General features: G+C 36.0%; 3 protein-coding genes across 3 annotated transcripts; all 3 read right to left on the bottom strand.

Annotated features, from left to right (window-relative positions):
- Positions 1 to 27: 27 nt before the first annotated feature.
- LOC124915212 (subtilisin-like protease SBT5.6) lies at positions 28 to 2,867 on the bottom strand. Its single transcript, XM_047455889.1, has 5 exons — positions 2,369 to 2,867; positions 2,174 to 2,285; positions 1,517 to 2,072; positions 1,341 to 1,438; positions 28 to 1,257 (listed from the first exon to the last, which is right to left on the bottom strand). The coding sequence occupies exons 1-5, from the start codon at positions 2,829 to 2,831 to the stop codon at positions 177 to 179; spliced, it is 2,310 nt and encodes a 769-aa protein (XP_047311845.1). The 5' UTR covers positions 2,832 to 2,867; the 3' UTR covers positions 28 to 176.
- Positions 2,868 to 6,790: 3,923 nt separating this feature from the next.
- LOC124916241 (subtilisin-like protease SBT5.6) lies at positions 6,791 to 9,854 on the bottom strand. Its single transcript, XM_047456971.1, has 8 exons — positions 9,789 to 9,854; positions 9,536 to 9,728; positions 9,147 to 9,438; positions 8,367 to 8,931; positions 8,200 to 8,294; positions 7,771 to 8,116; positions 7,464 to 7,677; positions 6,791 to 7,375 (listed from the first exon to the last, which is right to left on the bottom strand). Exons 1-8 carry the CDS (start codon positions 9,852 to 9,854, stop codon positions 6,840 to 6,842), a joined length of 2,307 nt encoding a protein of 768 aa, XP_047312927.1. The 3' UTR covers positions 6,791 to 6,839.
- Positions 9,855 to 11,092: 1,238 nt separating this feature from the next.
- Positions 11,093 to 13,084, bottom strand: LOC124916240 (subtilisin-like protease SBT5.6). The gene is made up of 6 exons (XM_047456970.1): positions 12,806 to 13,084; positions 12,625 to 12,721; positions 12,466 to 12,546; positions 11,665 to 12,188; positions 11,500 to 11,597; positions 11,093 to 11,420 (listed from the first exon to the last, which is right to left on the bottom strand). Exons 1-6 carry the CDS (start codon positions 13,082 to 13,084, stop codon positions 11,093 to 11,095), a joined length of 1,407 nt encoding a protein of 468 aa, XP_047312926.1.
- Positions 13,085 to 13,581: the final 497 nt, after the last annotated feature.

Raw genomic sequence — 13,581 nt, 5'->3', positions numbered from 1 at the left:
TAAACAATTTATTAGATATGTATTAAATGGAGATTAAGAATCATGCATGAGCATGACAACTGATCTTATTATTACATTTTGAAGTTACATATTTCACATGGTAACTAACAATCGATAACGGAGCTTAATTCAAAGCTCTTATTTTACAATACCCATGAAAGAAGAGATCCAGATATTTAGGCCGATGAGACAACAATTGGACTCCTTACAGAGTGAATACCATCCTTCCATTCAAACCACCCAAATGCATATTTTCCTTTCTCCTTTGTATTTCCTTCAACACTTACCGTGAAATTCTTCTTCTCCCCTACCTTACCAAAATACAACGTTTTCGGTGCTATGTTAACCGAATATCCTGTTGGAGACATAACCGTCACGTTGTAAACGCTCTTACCCTTGCCAACATTTGTAACCGTCCTTAAGACGGTCCTCTTCCCTTTTAGATTTGAGATCGCCAAAGAAGGGTAATTGAGATCGCTGGGTGAAGGAGGGTTCTTCGGACACTCGCCTGCTACGAAATCATATCCACCACTACAGAGGAAAAGAAAGTAATCATCAAAAGTAGCATCGTAGACAAGGCCAGGATCAACCGCTCTATAAGGTCGAATATGCCCAGATCCATAATCAAACGGGGTTGCCTCGTTTCCAACTTCATTTCTTATCAACGTTCCCTTGTTATTCTTAGTTCCAGCCGTGGTCATAAGGGCTGACCTTAAAGCGGCGCTACTCCAACTAGGGTGAATGGCTTTGAGAAGAAGAACCGAGGCAGAAACGTGAGGACACGACATTGAAGTGCCCGAATCCATTTTATATTTTGCTACACGATGATCGGCAACTAAAGGAGTAGGAGAAGTTCCTTCACTCCATGCAGCCAATATATTCAATCCGGGTGCGGTGATATCGGGTTTAAGAATATTCGGATTCAGGTTGTTGGGTCCACGAGAGGAGAACCAGGCCATCTGAGGGGCGGGTTCAGAACCGCCCAATCTAGTCTTACCAGGAAACAGAGTGACGGTTGGATTCTTATTGGTTCGAGCATAGCTTACAACTTTAATTGCATCTGCCAGAGATATGACTATCCCGGGTAATAACACAGGGCTAAGTGTGGTTTGGGTGACGTTGGCAAGGGTGATAACCTGAATGACGCCGGCACCTCCAACTTGTTTCACCTCCCAGTCATTGCCCGGAAATTCTCCAAAGCATAATACAATCTTCCCTTTCACTGCGCTCGATAAAAGCGTCCCTTCTTTACAATATCTAGTAAATGAAATGGTCGATGTTTGATTAGTTTAAACTATACAATATCAAAATATTTATTAATTGTCGCAAAAGTACTTTACCCAGTTGTGTTGACATTCGTGGTTCCTTTGATTTCAGCGTCTACACCAATAACCAGGGGATGCGTCTGTGGCGTTTGAAAAGATGTTGCTGATTGCCCCTGTTTTCATGTCATGCAATGGTACTTGTTAATTATTTATTAGCTTTTAATTTGGGTCTCAATATCTAGTAAATTTACCTGGAATTTTTGTCCGTTCCCTAAAACCAGGAAAGCTGGAAAATCTCGGTCAAGGCTGCTAGCGGCCACAGTTAGAATCCATGGCGCGACGTTTCCTATCAACGAAGGTGTGGGCCCACTATTCCCGGCGCTGCAAACTGAGACTATATTTTCTTTAATTGCAAACAATGATCCAACAGCGATCTCGTCTTCACCGTAGGGTTGTGCCGGGGTGCTACCTATAGACATACTCATAACATGAACTCCATCGTTTACCGCGGCGTCAAGAGCTGCGAGTGTGTCGGCCGGCATACATGCAGTGCCGCCTTTGGATCCGGGCGCCGCCCAACATACTTTGTATATTGCCAGGCGCACGAGTGGAACACCACCGGAGGCGGTGCCTGGGGCGAATCCACCGATGGCAGAAACATTGTGTACCCTACGGCCGCCTATTGTGGAGGCCGTGTGGGTACCGTGGCCAATCTTGTCACGCGGAGATCGATACTCCTCGGTTGTGTTGAGACTACCGTATTGTGCCTCGTAACCTTTTATGAAGTATTGAGCTCCAATTATTTTCCTATAGTTAAATACTCAACCATATATTATATATATATATATGTTAAAACAACAATTAAATAAGTCACGTAAGCTAATTAATTAATTAATTAATTAATTTACCTGTTGCAATGAGATTTTTTGAAATTAGTACCAGTTTGACATTTCCCTTTCCATGTACTTGGGACAGGCTCCATTCCTCCGTCCTTGAAGCTTGCTGATTCTGGCCATATACCTATATTTAAATGTAGCATATAATAGTTTATTTAATTTGGGAACATTCACTCAGAATTGATATGTTACTATTAAATTTAATACCTGAGTCCAAGACACCAACAATTAGATCTTGTCCATACTTTGCTTTTCTAAGCAACTTTTTATGTAATCGGTCGTTCCATTGTCCTCCTTCTCCGTTATCCTGGTCAAGTGTGCTCACAAAATCCCATGATCTCGATGTATGAAGTTCGTAGCCTCTCGGGTCAGTGCGAATAACCGAGGCAACTCCTTCCATACCCGATAACTGTGTGGCTTCTTCGGGGGAGAGCATTGCAGAGAAGCCATTGATGACTTTCTTGTAGCTGTAGAGGAGCGACGCCTTTGCTTCCTTCCTCGAACCCTTCACCAATTCAATGTGGGAGAGATGGACATCTTCAACCTCGCTCGGTGTCTTGTCTCTGCTATGCCCCCGAAAATACACAATGTACGTGTGTTGATTGGCAAGTGTGGAAGCGAATCGAAGGACTAGAATGAGAAGGAAACCACATGTATGAATGATAGACATGGATCTTAATTAATTAGTTAATTAAAGTTGTCATGGTCAGTTTAAAGTGTTATTACCTATTTATAGTGATTGGGATTTTGGCATGGATGAAGATATTTTTGGTAAATGTTCATATGGTATTAGGTGGACGGTGTATGTTGGTGCTAAAGTAGTGACACATCAGTGGGAAATGCTTTTAGCAAACATCAAGATTATAAAGGTGGAGAATTAATTATTCGCACTATATAATATTGTTCTTTGTACCCTACATAAAAATCACATGTGCTCTGCTCATTCTTCTCATCCATTATGTCAATCTTTCTTATACATTATAAATATTATTTTTTGAAAGAGCAAATTAATTTCACTAACATTATTGCAAAATTCTAACTAAGTGAAAAGAGTGGGCTCCAACCAGACTCAATTATATATAGGATCCAACCAGACTCAATTATATATCCATGGCTAAAGCTTGCTATATATAATTGTGTTCTAATAATTGATATATTTATCAAGATCCTTTGTGCATATTAATATCAGGATTTTTTTAAATATTTTTATTAAAACTTCAATTCATAATCTTAAAGATATAAATTATTGTGTTTTATCAATATGCTATTAGTCTTCACTAATAAATATCTTATTATTATTATTATTATTATTATTTATTTTCACTCATTTTTTCATTAATATAAGAAAGGGTAATTATTATAATGCAACTAGGTTGATTTTTTTTTTGTAACAAGTTCTTTGACATTTTATTTGAATAAATGTCTTCTTATAGTAAAACAAATATATTGAAAAATAAGCAAGACTAGAATACATATATTTTGGTTAAAGAAAAAAAATAACTTATGAGAGAAAATATTGGAAGCTTGTGAAAATATTCTCTATTTATAATATTTAATTTAATAACAATAAGTTCTGGAAAAAACTCCAAACTAATTTAAATTGGTTTATTTATTTGCTCTAGCTCAGAATTTAAGATATTGGTGTGTTGATTTTGAATTTTTCATCAAATTATTGTTTAAGCACCATTTTTTTTGTTTTTTTTAAAGATTAATGTATATTTAAAATGAAAAAATCTTTTAAACACAACAATAAAAATATGACATAAAAAGAAAAAATAATAAGAGAAAATGATATTCAATAAATTATCGAACTCATAAATCTAAGAAAAGAATTATTAACTCCCTGATCTGTTGACTTTCCTAGACTAATCTAAGAAAATGTCATAATAATAATATTATAAATGATACCCATCAGACGACTATTATCATTCAAAGTTTGACGATTTCTCTCAAACTAGATAGTCTACCAAAAGAACAATTGGAATGGTAACCCAAATATGTATGTATGCCTTATCAGACGCATCAATCCAAATTTCCTAGCGATTACTCAAAGACTCAAACATCAATCACAGTAATACTCTATAAAGGCTCAAATACACTAGTGAAAAATACATCATTAACGACGACATAACCGTCGCTAATAATTATTAGTGTCGGCAAACAAAATCGTCGTCCATCGTCGCTAAAAAGTTGATCGTTAAAAGATAATGGTTTTATCGACGACGATATTCCCCTAACGTCGACGTTGATAATCATTACTCTTGGGTTTTTGAACATCTCTGATTCTCTTATGAACGTCGACGTTAATATTGTTCTATATCAACGTCGATATTCCTTTAACGGCGACGTTAATATTATTCTTTATCGACATTTTCCTAACACTGACGATGATAATGTTTGCTTTCGGGTTTTGGGCATTTTTTTGATTCTTATTAAACCTGTTTTATATATTGTTCTACTACTATTAGCAAAAAATATCATTCATAATAAACATCAATTCTAAATTATAAAAATCTCAAATTGTATGCCAATAATTACTGATCGGGGAGGAGGGGGTATCCTAGACATAAGCGTATACCCTCTTGTTGTGCACACATAGCCTCTTGTTGTGAACGCATCATCGCGCACATCTCTTCCATTTCAAGTCTTTGTCGCGTCATTCGTTCTTGCATGTTCATGTTCTCTTCGATCAACGCTTCCATCTGTTGACGTTGTGATACGCGTAAGCTGTTGACGTTGTGACACATGTGAGTTGTTGACGCTTGAGGAAGAAATTCCCCATTGATCGACTCTAAAGTGCATTGGACGGATTCCCGATTCCATCACGGTCACCTTTCCGTGTCTCTATGATCCCAAAGCAGCCTCAAACACGTCAAACGACAATATATCTATGTTTGCTTTTAACCAATTGAAGATTGATATTTACCAAAAAAGATTGATGATCATTGAGAAAATTCCTTAAGGAGAAGCGAGAGAGGAACGTGCTAAGTGACTGTAGAAATTGTTTTTTCCTTGTGATTTTCAATCAATGTGCTTCTAATCAATAGACAATTAGACTCTTCTGAAAAATATTCATCTTCAATTTCCTTTTAACCAATTGAAGATGGAAATATCTCAGAAGAGATCGATTAGTGAGCATTGAAAAGACCCCGATTGACTATTAGTTGAAAGAAAATAAATAGTTTCACTTTAGGTTAATGGTTATAACTTTTATTTTTATTTTTTTATTATAGGTATGGCAGATTCAAAATGAAGGTGTAAATGTTGTGTATTGGATGACTTTTTAGATTTTGGTTATTTAATTCTTAGAATCACTCCAATGAAATATTTTATAGTAACTGATAATTTCATGTATTAGTATATTAGATTGAGGGTATGAACTTTGTGGTGCCAAAGTTCTCAACAACATAAAGTTCTTCAATTTCCTCATTGGCATTGAATCAGCTAACTATTGTTTCGTTTTTTAAATCCCAAATTTGTAATTTCCAAAAGATGGTTTCATTGTGTAAATTTTGATGACTTTTTAGATTTTAAACATTCAAATCTTGAAACAAAATATTTTATAATAGTGGATATTTTTATGAATATCATTTAATAATTTGATTGATTCTTTAATAAATAGTGACGGTGAAATTTGTCGGCATTTAGTTCTCTATGGCGACGGTAAGGGGTGGTAGCCATTTACTTTTTTATAGCGATAGTAAGGGTGGTCGCCATTTATTTCTCTATGGCGACGATATGGGTGGTCGCCATTTATTTCTGTATGGCGATACTTCTCTATGGCGACGGTAAGGTTGCTTGCCATTTATTTCTCTATGGCGACAATATGGGTGGTCGTCATTTACGGTACAAAATAGTCGGTGTTTGTGTTTCTGAGCAATAACAACAAAAGCAATGGCGACGACTGACGACAGTCATTCCTGCTGTCGCTATAACCCTTTACCGACAGTTTATTACGAATTCTGCAGTCAGCATTGACCTTTTTTACTAGTATATTAGAAATGAAAAAAAAATGTTTAAGTGAAATTTTAAATATTATTTACTAATTAAATTGTTATGAGTAACTCCATTAAAATTAAATAAAAAAATCTATTTTCTTATAAAAAAAATTTGTGACTCATTGTTTACTTAGTAGAGTAAATAAATTTATGTTTGAAAGGAAAGAGTTTCATTTACTAACTATAATATATATATATAGAGAGATAATGTTAATCATTATATAATTGAAAGAGCGCCATCACATTTAGAAGAGAAGACATAGATGATATTACCTTACCTATGTTTCCGTAACTATCTTACATCTTAATTTTAAAATAATATTCATCTATTTATGTATTTATTATTTTTATTAACACTTTAACATTTAAATAACTCAAACTAATTCAACAACATTTCAATCTTATATTTAACTTTACTTAATTTATTAATTAAAATATTAAATTATTATTATTTTATATTAATACTTAAATAAATAAATAAATAAAATCTGTACTCAAAATCATTACCATTATTATTAATATTTTAAAACACGATAACAAAGATAAAAATTATATATAACAGGATCACAATACATTACTCCCAACTATACTTATTTATCAGGTACATGCTTATTTAAAATTATGATAATAATTATTATTTTCCTAGTATTTTGTAATTTCTTCAAATTAATATGAGATATTTAAGCAGATGATACAGCAATTGGACTTCTAACAAAATGGATGCCATCACTCCAGCTATACCAACCAAAGGAGAATCCACTCCCCGTCCTTCCATTTGTTGCGGCCGTAACCGTCACGTTGAAGCTCTTCTTCTCCCCTACCCGGTTGAAATACAACGTTGTAGGTGAAACCACGACCGAATAACCTGTCGGAGAACGCCAAGTTACATTATAGACACTCACGGCATTGCCTACGTTTGTAACGGTCCTCACCACGGTCACGGGTCCTCTAAGATTTGAGACGGCCAGAGAAGGATAGTTTAGATTGTTTGAGGACGTCGGTACATTTGTCGGGCATGTAAATGTCGGATCAAGCTTGAAGCCATTGTTGCATAGGTAAATCAGATAGTCTGTGTAAGTTGCATCGTAAACTAGCCCTGGATCCACCGCTTTAGACGGGTTGAAGTGTCCTGATCCAAATTGGAATGGGTTTGCTTGCTTTTCGTTCGCGTCTGTTATCTCCGTGCCCACATTGTTAACTACTCCAGCTATATATATATATGTTTATAATGAAATCAAATTATCAGCTAGATGCTAATTAACTTATAAATTATGAAATTATTAAATAAGAAGAAGATAAATTACTGGTTGTCATGAGGGCAGATCTAATAGCAGCACTACTCCAATTGGGGTGAATGGCTTTGAGAAGTGCGGCGGCCGCAGCAACATGGGGACAGGACATGGAAGTTCCCGAAAGCATGTTGTACTTTGCTATGCGATGATCACCTTCCAGTTTTGTTGGGGAAATTCCTTCAGTCCAGGCTGCAAGGATATTCATCCCCGGGGCAGTAATATCAGGCTGCAATTTAATTTGTGTTTACTAATTGATTGGCTAGAATTAATTAATCTTGAATCTTGAGAGTGAAAAGACATATTCATGATACTTAATTACCTTAAGGAGGTTAAAATCTATGCCGTTTGGACCGACTGAGGTGAATGGAGCCATGACAGGTGCGGGTTTAGTACCCAATACTGTTGTTCCTCGGATTAAGGTTGCCATGGGATTGGTGGCGCTACGAGTGTAGTTGATGATTTTAAGGCCATCTGCTTGACTAACAATAATTGCGGGAATTATGTGGCTCTCTTGTTGTATTTGAGTTCCATTGAATGAGTTTAATAGTATAGCGCCGGCTCCTCCTGCTCTTGCCACACCGTCGGAGCTCGAAGAACTGGATGAAAAACAAATCACAATCTTACCTTTTACAAGAGATGGTTTAAGGGTTCCAGAAAAACATGCTCTGCACAAGTTGATCATATATAATATTAATTAATCATTAGCAACTAATCAATTAACAATTATCAATTATATTTATATATATACCCTCGGATATTTGTTGGAATGTCTGGTTCTTCTGCATCAAATCCAAGTATAAGTGGTCGCATTACTGCTATATCGAAAGGTGATATTGTTTGTCCCTGAAATTATGGAAATGAAGCTTTTTATTTAAATCAATTCATGTGGAAATAAGTAGCAGTTTATTTTTGTCTTACCGCAAATTTCATTCCATTTCCCAAAACAACAGGAGCGGGGAACTCCCGATCTATGCTGCTTGCAGCGACGGTTAAAATCCAGGGAGCAGTATTAGTGACGGTGGATGGCGTCGGCCCAAAGTTCCCGGCGCTACAAGCAACGACGATATTCCGGCGAGTGGCGTGTAGTGCTCCGATTGCCTTCAAGTCTTGATCAAAGGGAATACTCTCGTTTCCTCCTATAGATATGCTAAGCACGTGGACTCCGTCTGCAATGGCCTGGTCTATTGCGGCTAGCATGTCTGCCGAATTGCAAGTAACTCCAGTTAGTCTCGGCTGACCTGGAATCAACCAACAAACTTTGTATATGGCTAGCCTGACAAGTGGGGCACCGCCCACGGCTGTGCCACGGGCAAAGCCGCCAAGGGCGGAGACATTATAGACATGCCGACCACCTATAGTCGAGGCGGTGTGAGTCCCGTGACCGTCTTTGTCTCGGGCTGAACGGTACTCTTCTGTTTCGTTCAGGCTGCCGAAGGTTTTCTCGAAACCGTTCAAATAATACCTGGCCCCCACTATTTTTCTGTAAATAAAAAAAATGAGTTATGTCCACCAAGTCAATGGTAAAACTGTTTTTGTTATGCTTTCTTCTATAAATAGAGATTGTAACATATGAGATTAGTTGGACCAATCCATCTATATGTATATAATCTTTTATCGTCGGTTTAGATTAAATCATTTCTTAAAAAAACAAAAACAAATTATCTACTAGACCAAAAGAAATGAATAATTAATTACCTGTTACAATGGGAAGAATTGAAGTCAGTTCCAGTCTGGCATGTCCCGTTCCATGATGCCGGGACAGGTTCCATCCCTTTGTCGTTGAAACTTTCTGATTCCGGCCATATTCCTGTATCTAGAACTCCGACGATGATATCTTTTCCTTGGTTCGCCTTGAGCAATAAATCTTCGTAACCGTTGTTTGGAGTCCCTGCTCCTTCGAGCAAGCTCGTGAAGTCCCACGATCTTGTCGTGTGTAGCCCGTATGTCCTAGGGTGGTTGTGGAACACCGACACCACTCCTTCCATTCCTAGTAATAATAATAATAAGATGGAATTAATATAATTAAGAAAAACTTCTTTTAACAAATATGGTAGCTCCAGCCTCCAGGCAGCTTGTTAGTGTACCAGATAAGACGGCGGCTTCTTGATGGGTGAGGACGGCGGAGAAGCCATTGATGACGTTCTTGTAGCTGTAGACAATAGAAGATTTAGCTTGGGATCTCGACCCTTTTACAGAGTGAAGATAATTGTGATGAATTTCTTCTATTTCTTGCTCTGTTTTCTCTCCACTGTGTTCTCCCAGGTACGCCACATAAACCTGCACATTAATTAATTAATTTCATGTCATACAATTAATTAATGTGATTCTGAGAAGTACCTGTTGCAGTGCAATTGAGGTGAGAATCTTGGAAAGGAGAAAAAGAGATATAATAAACTTCTTCATATCTTTATTGTTAGATATGATGATGGATGATTATTTGATCAAAGACGGTTTTCAATGTGTCTCCATAATATATACATTCTAGGAGAGTGACATGTTTGAATCAGTCGCATGTTTCATTATCGCTTTTTATTATGAGGGAAAAAAAGGTCATCAAAATACTTTTCAATGTTTTTTCTTACGAAGTTGATCAAGATTTAAGAATAAGACGGGCTTTTAATTCCAACGTTGACTTCACCTCAAAAATCTTTTTTTTATGGTCTCTCTTTTTATCTATTCCAAATTCTGAACATTTTCATTCATCTTTATTTCAAGGATAAAATTAAAGATAAATAATTCTTTTGCTAATACATGATAACATTTTCTTTGTTTCTTCTTGTAGGATTCGACGTTTAAGCAATTCTTTTGCTAATCCATGATTCCGATGCTATCTCTTATAACCTTAAGTTAAGTGTCGGTAGTGTTGATGGTGACGCATATATATAAAAATAAAGATAAATAAGCAAATACAGATATCTTTTTATGATTTTAAGGATAAGATGGGTTAATGTTGACTTCACCTTAAAAATCTTTTTATGGTCTCTCTCTTTTAATCTAGTCCAAAGTCTGCTAGATATTATTAATATTATTTCAAATTAAAAGAATACAACATTTTCATTAATCGTTTATTTTATTTAAAGGATAAAATAAACTTGTATAAATAATTGGTGACTTATATAATTTTTTTGTAAACTTGATCATATTAACAAATATAAATATTTAACTATTATCCCTATTTCTCTCCAAGAAATGATCATATATATACTAGATGGTTTTTCTTCTAGTTCAGAAGTGAGTTTCTTCTTGTACAATTTGGATGAACTGTATTACAACCGTTGATGTTACTTTTAAAAATCAAATTTGTCCAATAAAGTTTAATATTTACAACATAAACCTTTGATTTTGGATGTGATACAGGAACACCTTTGGCTTGCTGGATGTTCTTTAATTGGGTAGGATTGTTTCATTGTTTTATTTGATTTTGGTTTGCTTCAAACAATTTGTTTTGATTACTATTCTTTATTTTGAGTTTTTATTATTTCTGCAAATACCTATATTTTTCTTTTTTTGTTTTATTATACTATCTTTGTTAAAGGAAAAACTAATAAATATAATCAATTGAAGATATAATATTAAAAAAAAATATTTGTAAGATATTATCACAATATAATAAATTGTGATGATATCGATATTATATTATATTAGTTTCTTTTGGTTTTGGAGCAATTAATGGTGCACCTGCCTTCGAATTCGGAACAACTGGTGCCTCGATCGGCTTTAGCCGCTTCCACACATTCTTTTGGAACAACTGTCGTCTCGACTTTAAATTCATCTGCCATAGATATGACTATCCCGGGTAGTAACATAGGGCTAAGGGTGGTTTGGGTGATGTTGGCAAGGTCTATAACCTTAATCACGCCGGCACCTCCAACTTGTTTCACCTCCCAGTCATTGCCCGGAAATTCTCCTTTGCATAATACAATCTTTCCTTTCACTGCGCTCGATAAAAGAGTCTCTTCATTGCAATATCTAGTAGTAAATGAAATGATGTTGGATTAGTTTTAACTATAAGATATCAAAGTAAATAATTGTCACAAAAGTATTTTACCCAGTTGTGTTGACATCTGTGGTTCCATTGATTTCAACGTCTGAACCAATAACCAGTGGATGCGTCTGTGGCGTTTGGAAAGATGTTATTGATTGCCCCTGTTTTCATGTCATGCAGGTTGTTAGTTATTACCTTTTCATTTGGGTCTCAATAAATAATATTTACCTGAATTTTCAGTCCGTTTCCTAAAACCAGGAAAGCTGGAAAATCTCGATCGAGGCTGCTAGCGGCCACAGTTAGAACCCATGGCGCGACGTTTCCTATCAACGAAGGTGTGGGCCCACTATTCCCGGCGCTGCAAACTGAGACTACATTTTCTTTAATTGCAGCCAAAGATCCATTAGCGACCCCGTCTATACCGTAAGGTTGTGCCGGGGTGCTACCGAGAGACATACTCAAAACATGAACTCCAACGTTTAGGGCGGCTTCAATAGCTGCGAGTGTGTCGGCCGGCAAACATGCAGTGCCGCCTTTGGATCCAGGCGGCAGCCAACATACTTTGTATATTGCCAGGCGCACGAGTGGAACACCGCCGGAGACAGTGCCTAGGGCGAATCCACCGATGGCAGAAACATTGTGAACCCTACGGCCGCCTACGGTAGAGGCCGTGTGGGTACCGTGACCATTCTTGTCACGGGGAGATCGATACTCCTCCGTTGTGTTGAGACTACCGAAATGTGCCTCGTAACCTTTTATGAAGTATTGAGCTCCAATTATTTTCCTACAGTTAAATACTCAACCGTATATATATATATATATATATATATATATATATATATATATATATATATATATATATATATATATATATATATATATATATATATATATATATATATATATATATATATATATATATATATATATATATATATGTTAAAACAACAATTAAATAAGTCACGTAAGCTAGTTAATTAATTAATTAATTAATTTACCTGTTGCAATGAGATTTTTTGAAATTAGTACCAGTCTGACATTTTCCTTTCCATATACTTGGGACAGGCTCCATTCCTTCATCATTGAAGCTTGCTGATTCTGGCCATATACCTATATTTAAATGTAACATATAGTTTATTTAGTTAGGGAACATTCACTCATAATAGATACGTTTCAATTAAATAATACCTGAGTCCAAAACACCAACAATTAGATCTTGTCCATACTTTGCTTTTCTAAGCAACTTTTCATTTAATCGGTCCCATTGTCCTCCTTCTCCGTTATCCTGGTCAAGTGTGCTCACAAAATCCCATGATCTCGATGTATGAAGTTGGTAGCCTCTCGGGTCAGTGCGAATAACCTAGGCAACTCCTTCCATACCCGATAACTGCGTGGCTTCTTCGGGGGAGAGCATTGCAGAGAAGCCATTGATGACTTTCTTGTAGCTGTAGAGGAGCGACGCCTTTGCTTCCTCCCTCGAACCCTTCACCAATTCAATGTGGGAGAGATGGACATCTTCAACCTCGCTCGTTGTCTTGTCTCTGCTATGCCCCCGAAAATACACAATGTACGTGTGTTGATTCGCAAGTGTGGAAGCGAATCGAAGGACTAGAATGAGAAGGAAACCACATGTATGAATGATAGACATGAATCTTAATTAATTAGTTAATTAAGGTTGTCATGGTCAGTTTAAGGTGTTATTACCTATTTATAGTGATTGGGATTTTGGCATGGATGAAGATATTTTTGGTAAGTGTTCATATATATGGTATTAGGTGGACGGTGTACGTATGTAGGTTCTAAAGTAGTGACAAATCAGTGGGAAATGCTTTTAGGAAACGTAAGATGATAAAGGTGGAGAATTATGTGCACTATATAATATTGTTCTTTGTACCCTACCACTCATTCTTCTCATCCATTATATATATATGTCAATCTTTCTTAAACATTATAAATATTATTTTTTGAAAGAGCTACCGTCATCCTTAATTAAATCCTAGCTTGATATCGGGATTTCTTTTTATACTTGTTTAAAACTTTAATTCATAATCTTAAAGATATAAGTTATTGTCTTTTATCAATAAGTTAGCTATTAGTCTTCATTAATAAATGTCTTATTATTATTATTATTATTATTTTAACTCA

Source organism: Impatiens glandulifera, chromosome 9 (genome assembly GCF_907164915.1).
Source record: "Impatiens glandulifera chromosome 9, dImpGla2.1, whole genome shotgun sequence".
In the NCBI taxonomy this organism is placed as follows: domain Eukaryota; kingdom Viridiplantae; phylum Streptophyta; class Magnoliopsida; order Ericales; family Balsaminaceae; genus Impatiens; species Impatiens glandulifera.
Note: the sequence above shows the minus strand (reverse complement) of the source record. Positions and strands in the feature narration are given on the sequence as shown.

Bases quoted from the DNA above. Each gene is read 5' to 3' on its own strand.
- LOC124916241 (XM_047456971.1), bottom strand. From the start codon at position 9,854: ATGAAGAAGTTTATTATATCTCTTTTTCTCCTTTCCAAGATTCTCACC. The intron at 9,729-9,788 runs GTACTTCTCAGA...ATTAATGTGCAG, and splicing joins CCTCAATTGCACTGCAACAG to GTTTATGTGGCGTACCTGGG. The intron at 8,295-8,366 runs AGACAAAAATAA...CCATAATTTCAG, and splicing joins ATGGAATGAAATTTGCGGTA to GGACAAACAATATCACCTTT.
- LOC124915212 (XM_047455889.1), bottom strand. From the start codon at position 2,831: ATGTCTATCATTCATACATGTGGTTTCCTTCTCATTCTAGTCCTTCGA. The intron at 2,073-2,173 runs GTAAATTAATTA...ATTTAACTATAG, and splicing joins AAAAAATCTCATTGCAACAG to GAAAATAATTGGAGCTCAAT. The intron at 1,439-1,516 runs GTAAATTTACTA...ACATGAAAACAG, and splicing joins GGAACGGACAAAAATTCCAG to GGGCAATCAGCAACATCTTT.
- LOC124916240 (XM_047456970.1), bottom strand. From the start codon at position 13,084: ATGTCTATCATTCATACATGTGGTTTCCTTCTCATTCTAGTCCTTCGA. The intron at 12,547-12,624 runs GTATTATTTAAT...ATTTAAATATAG, and splicing joins TGTTGGTGTTTTGGACTCAG to GTATATGGCCAGAATCAGCA. The intron at 11,598-11,664 runs GTAAATATTATT...ACATGAAAACAG, and splicing joins GAAACGGACTGAAAATTCAG to GGGCAATCAATAACATCTTT.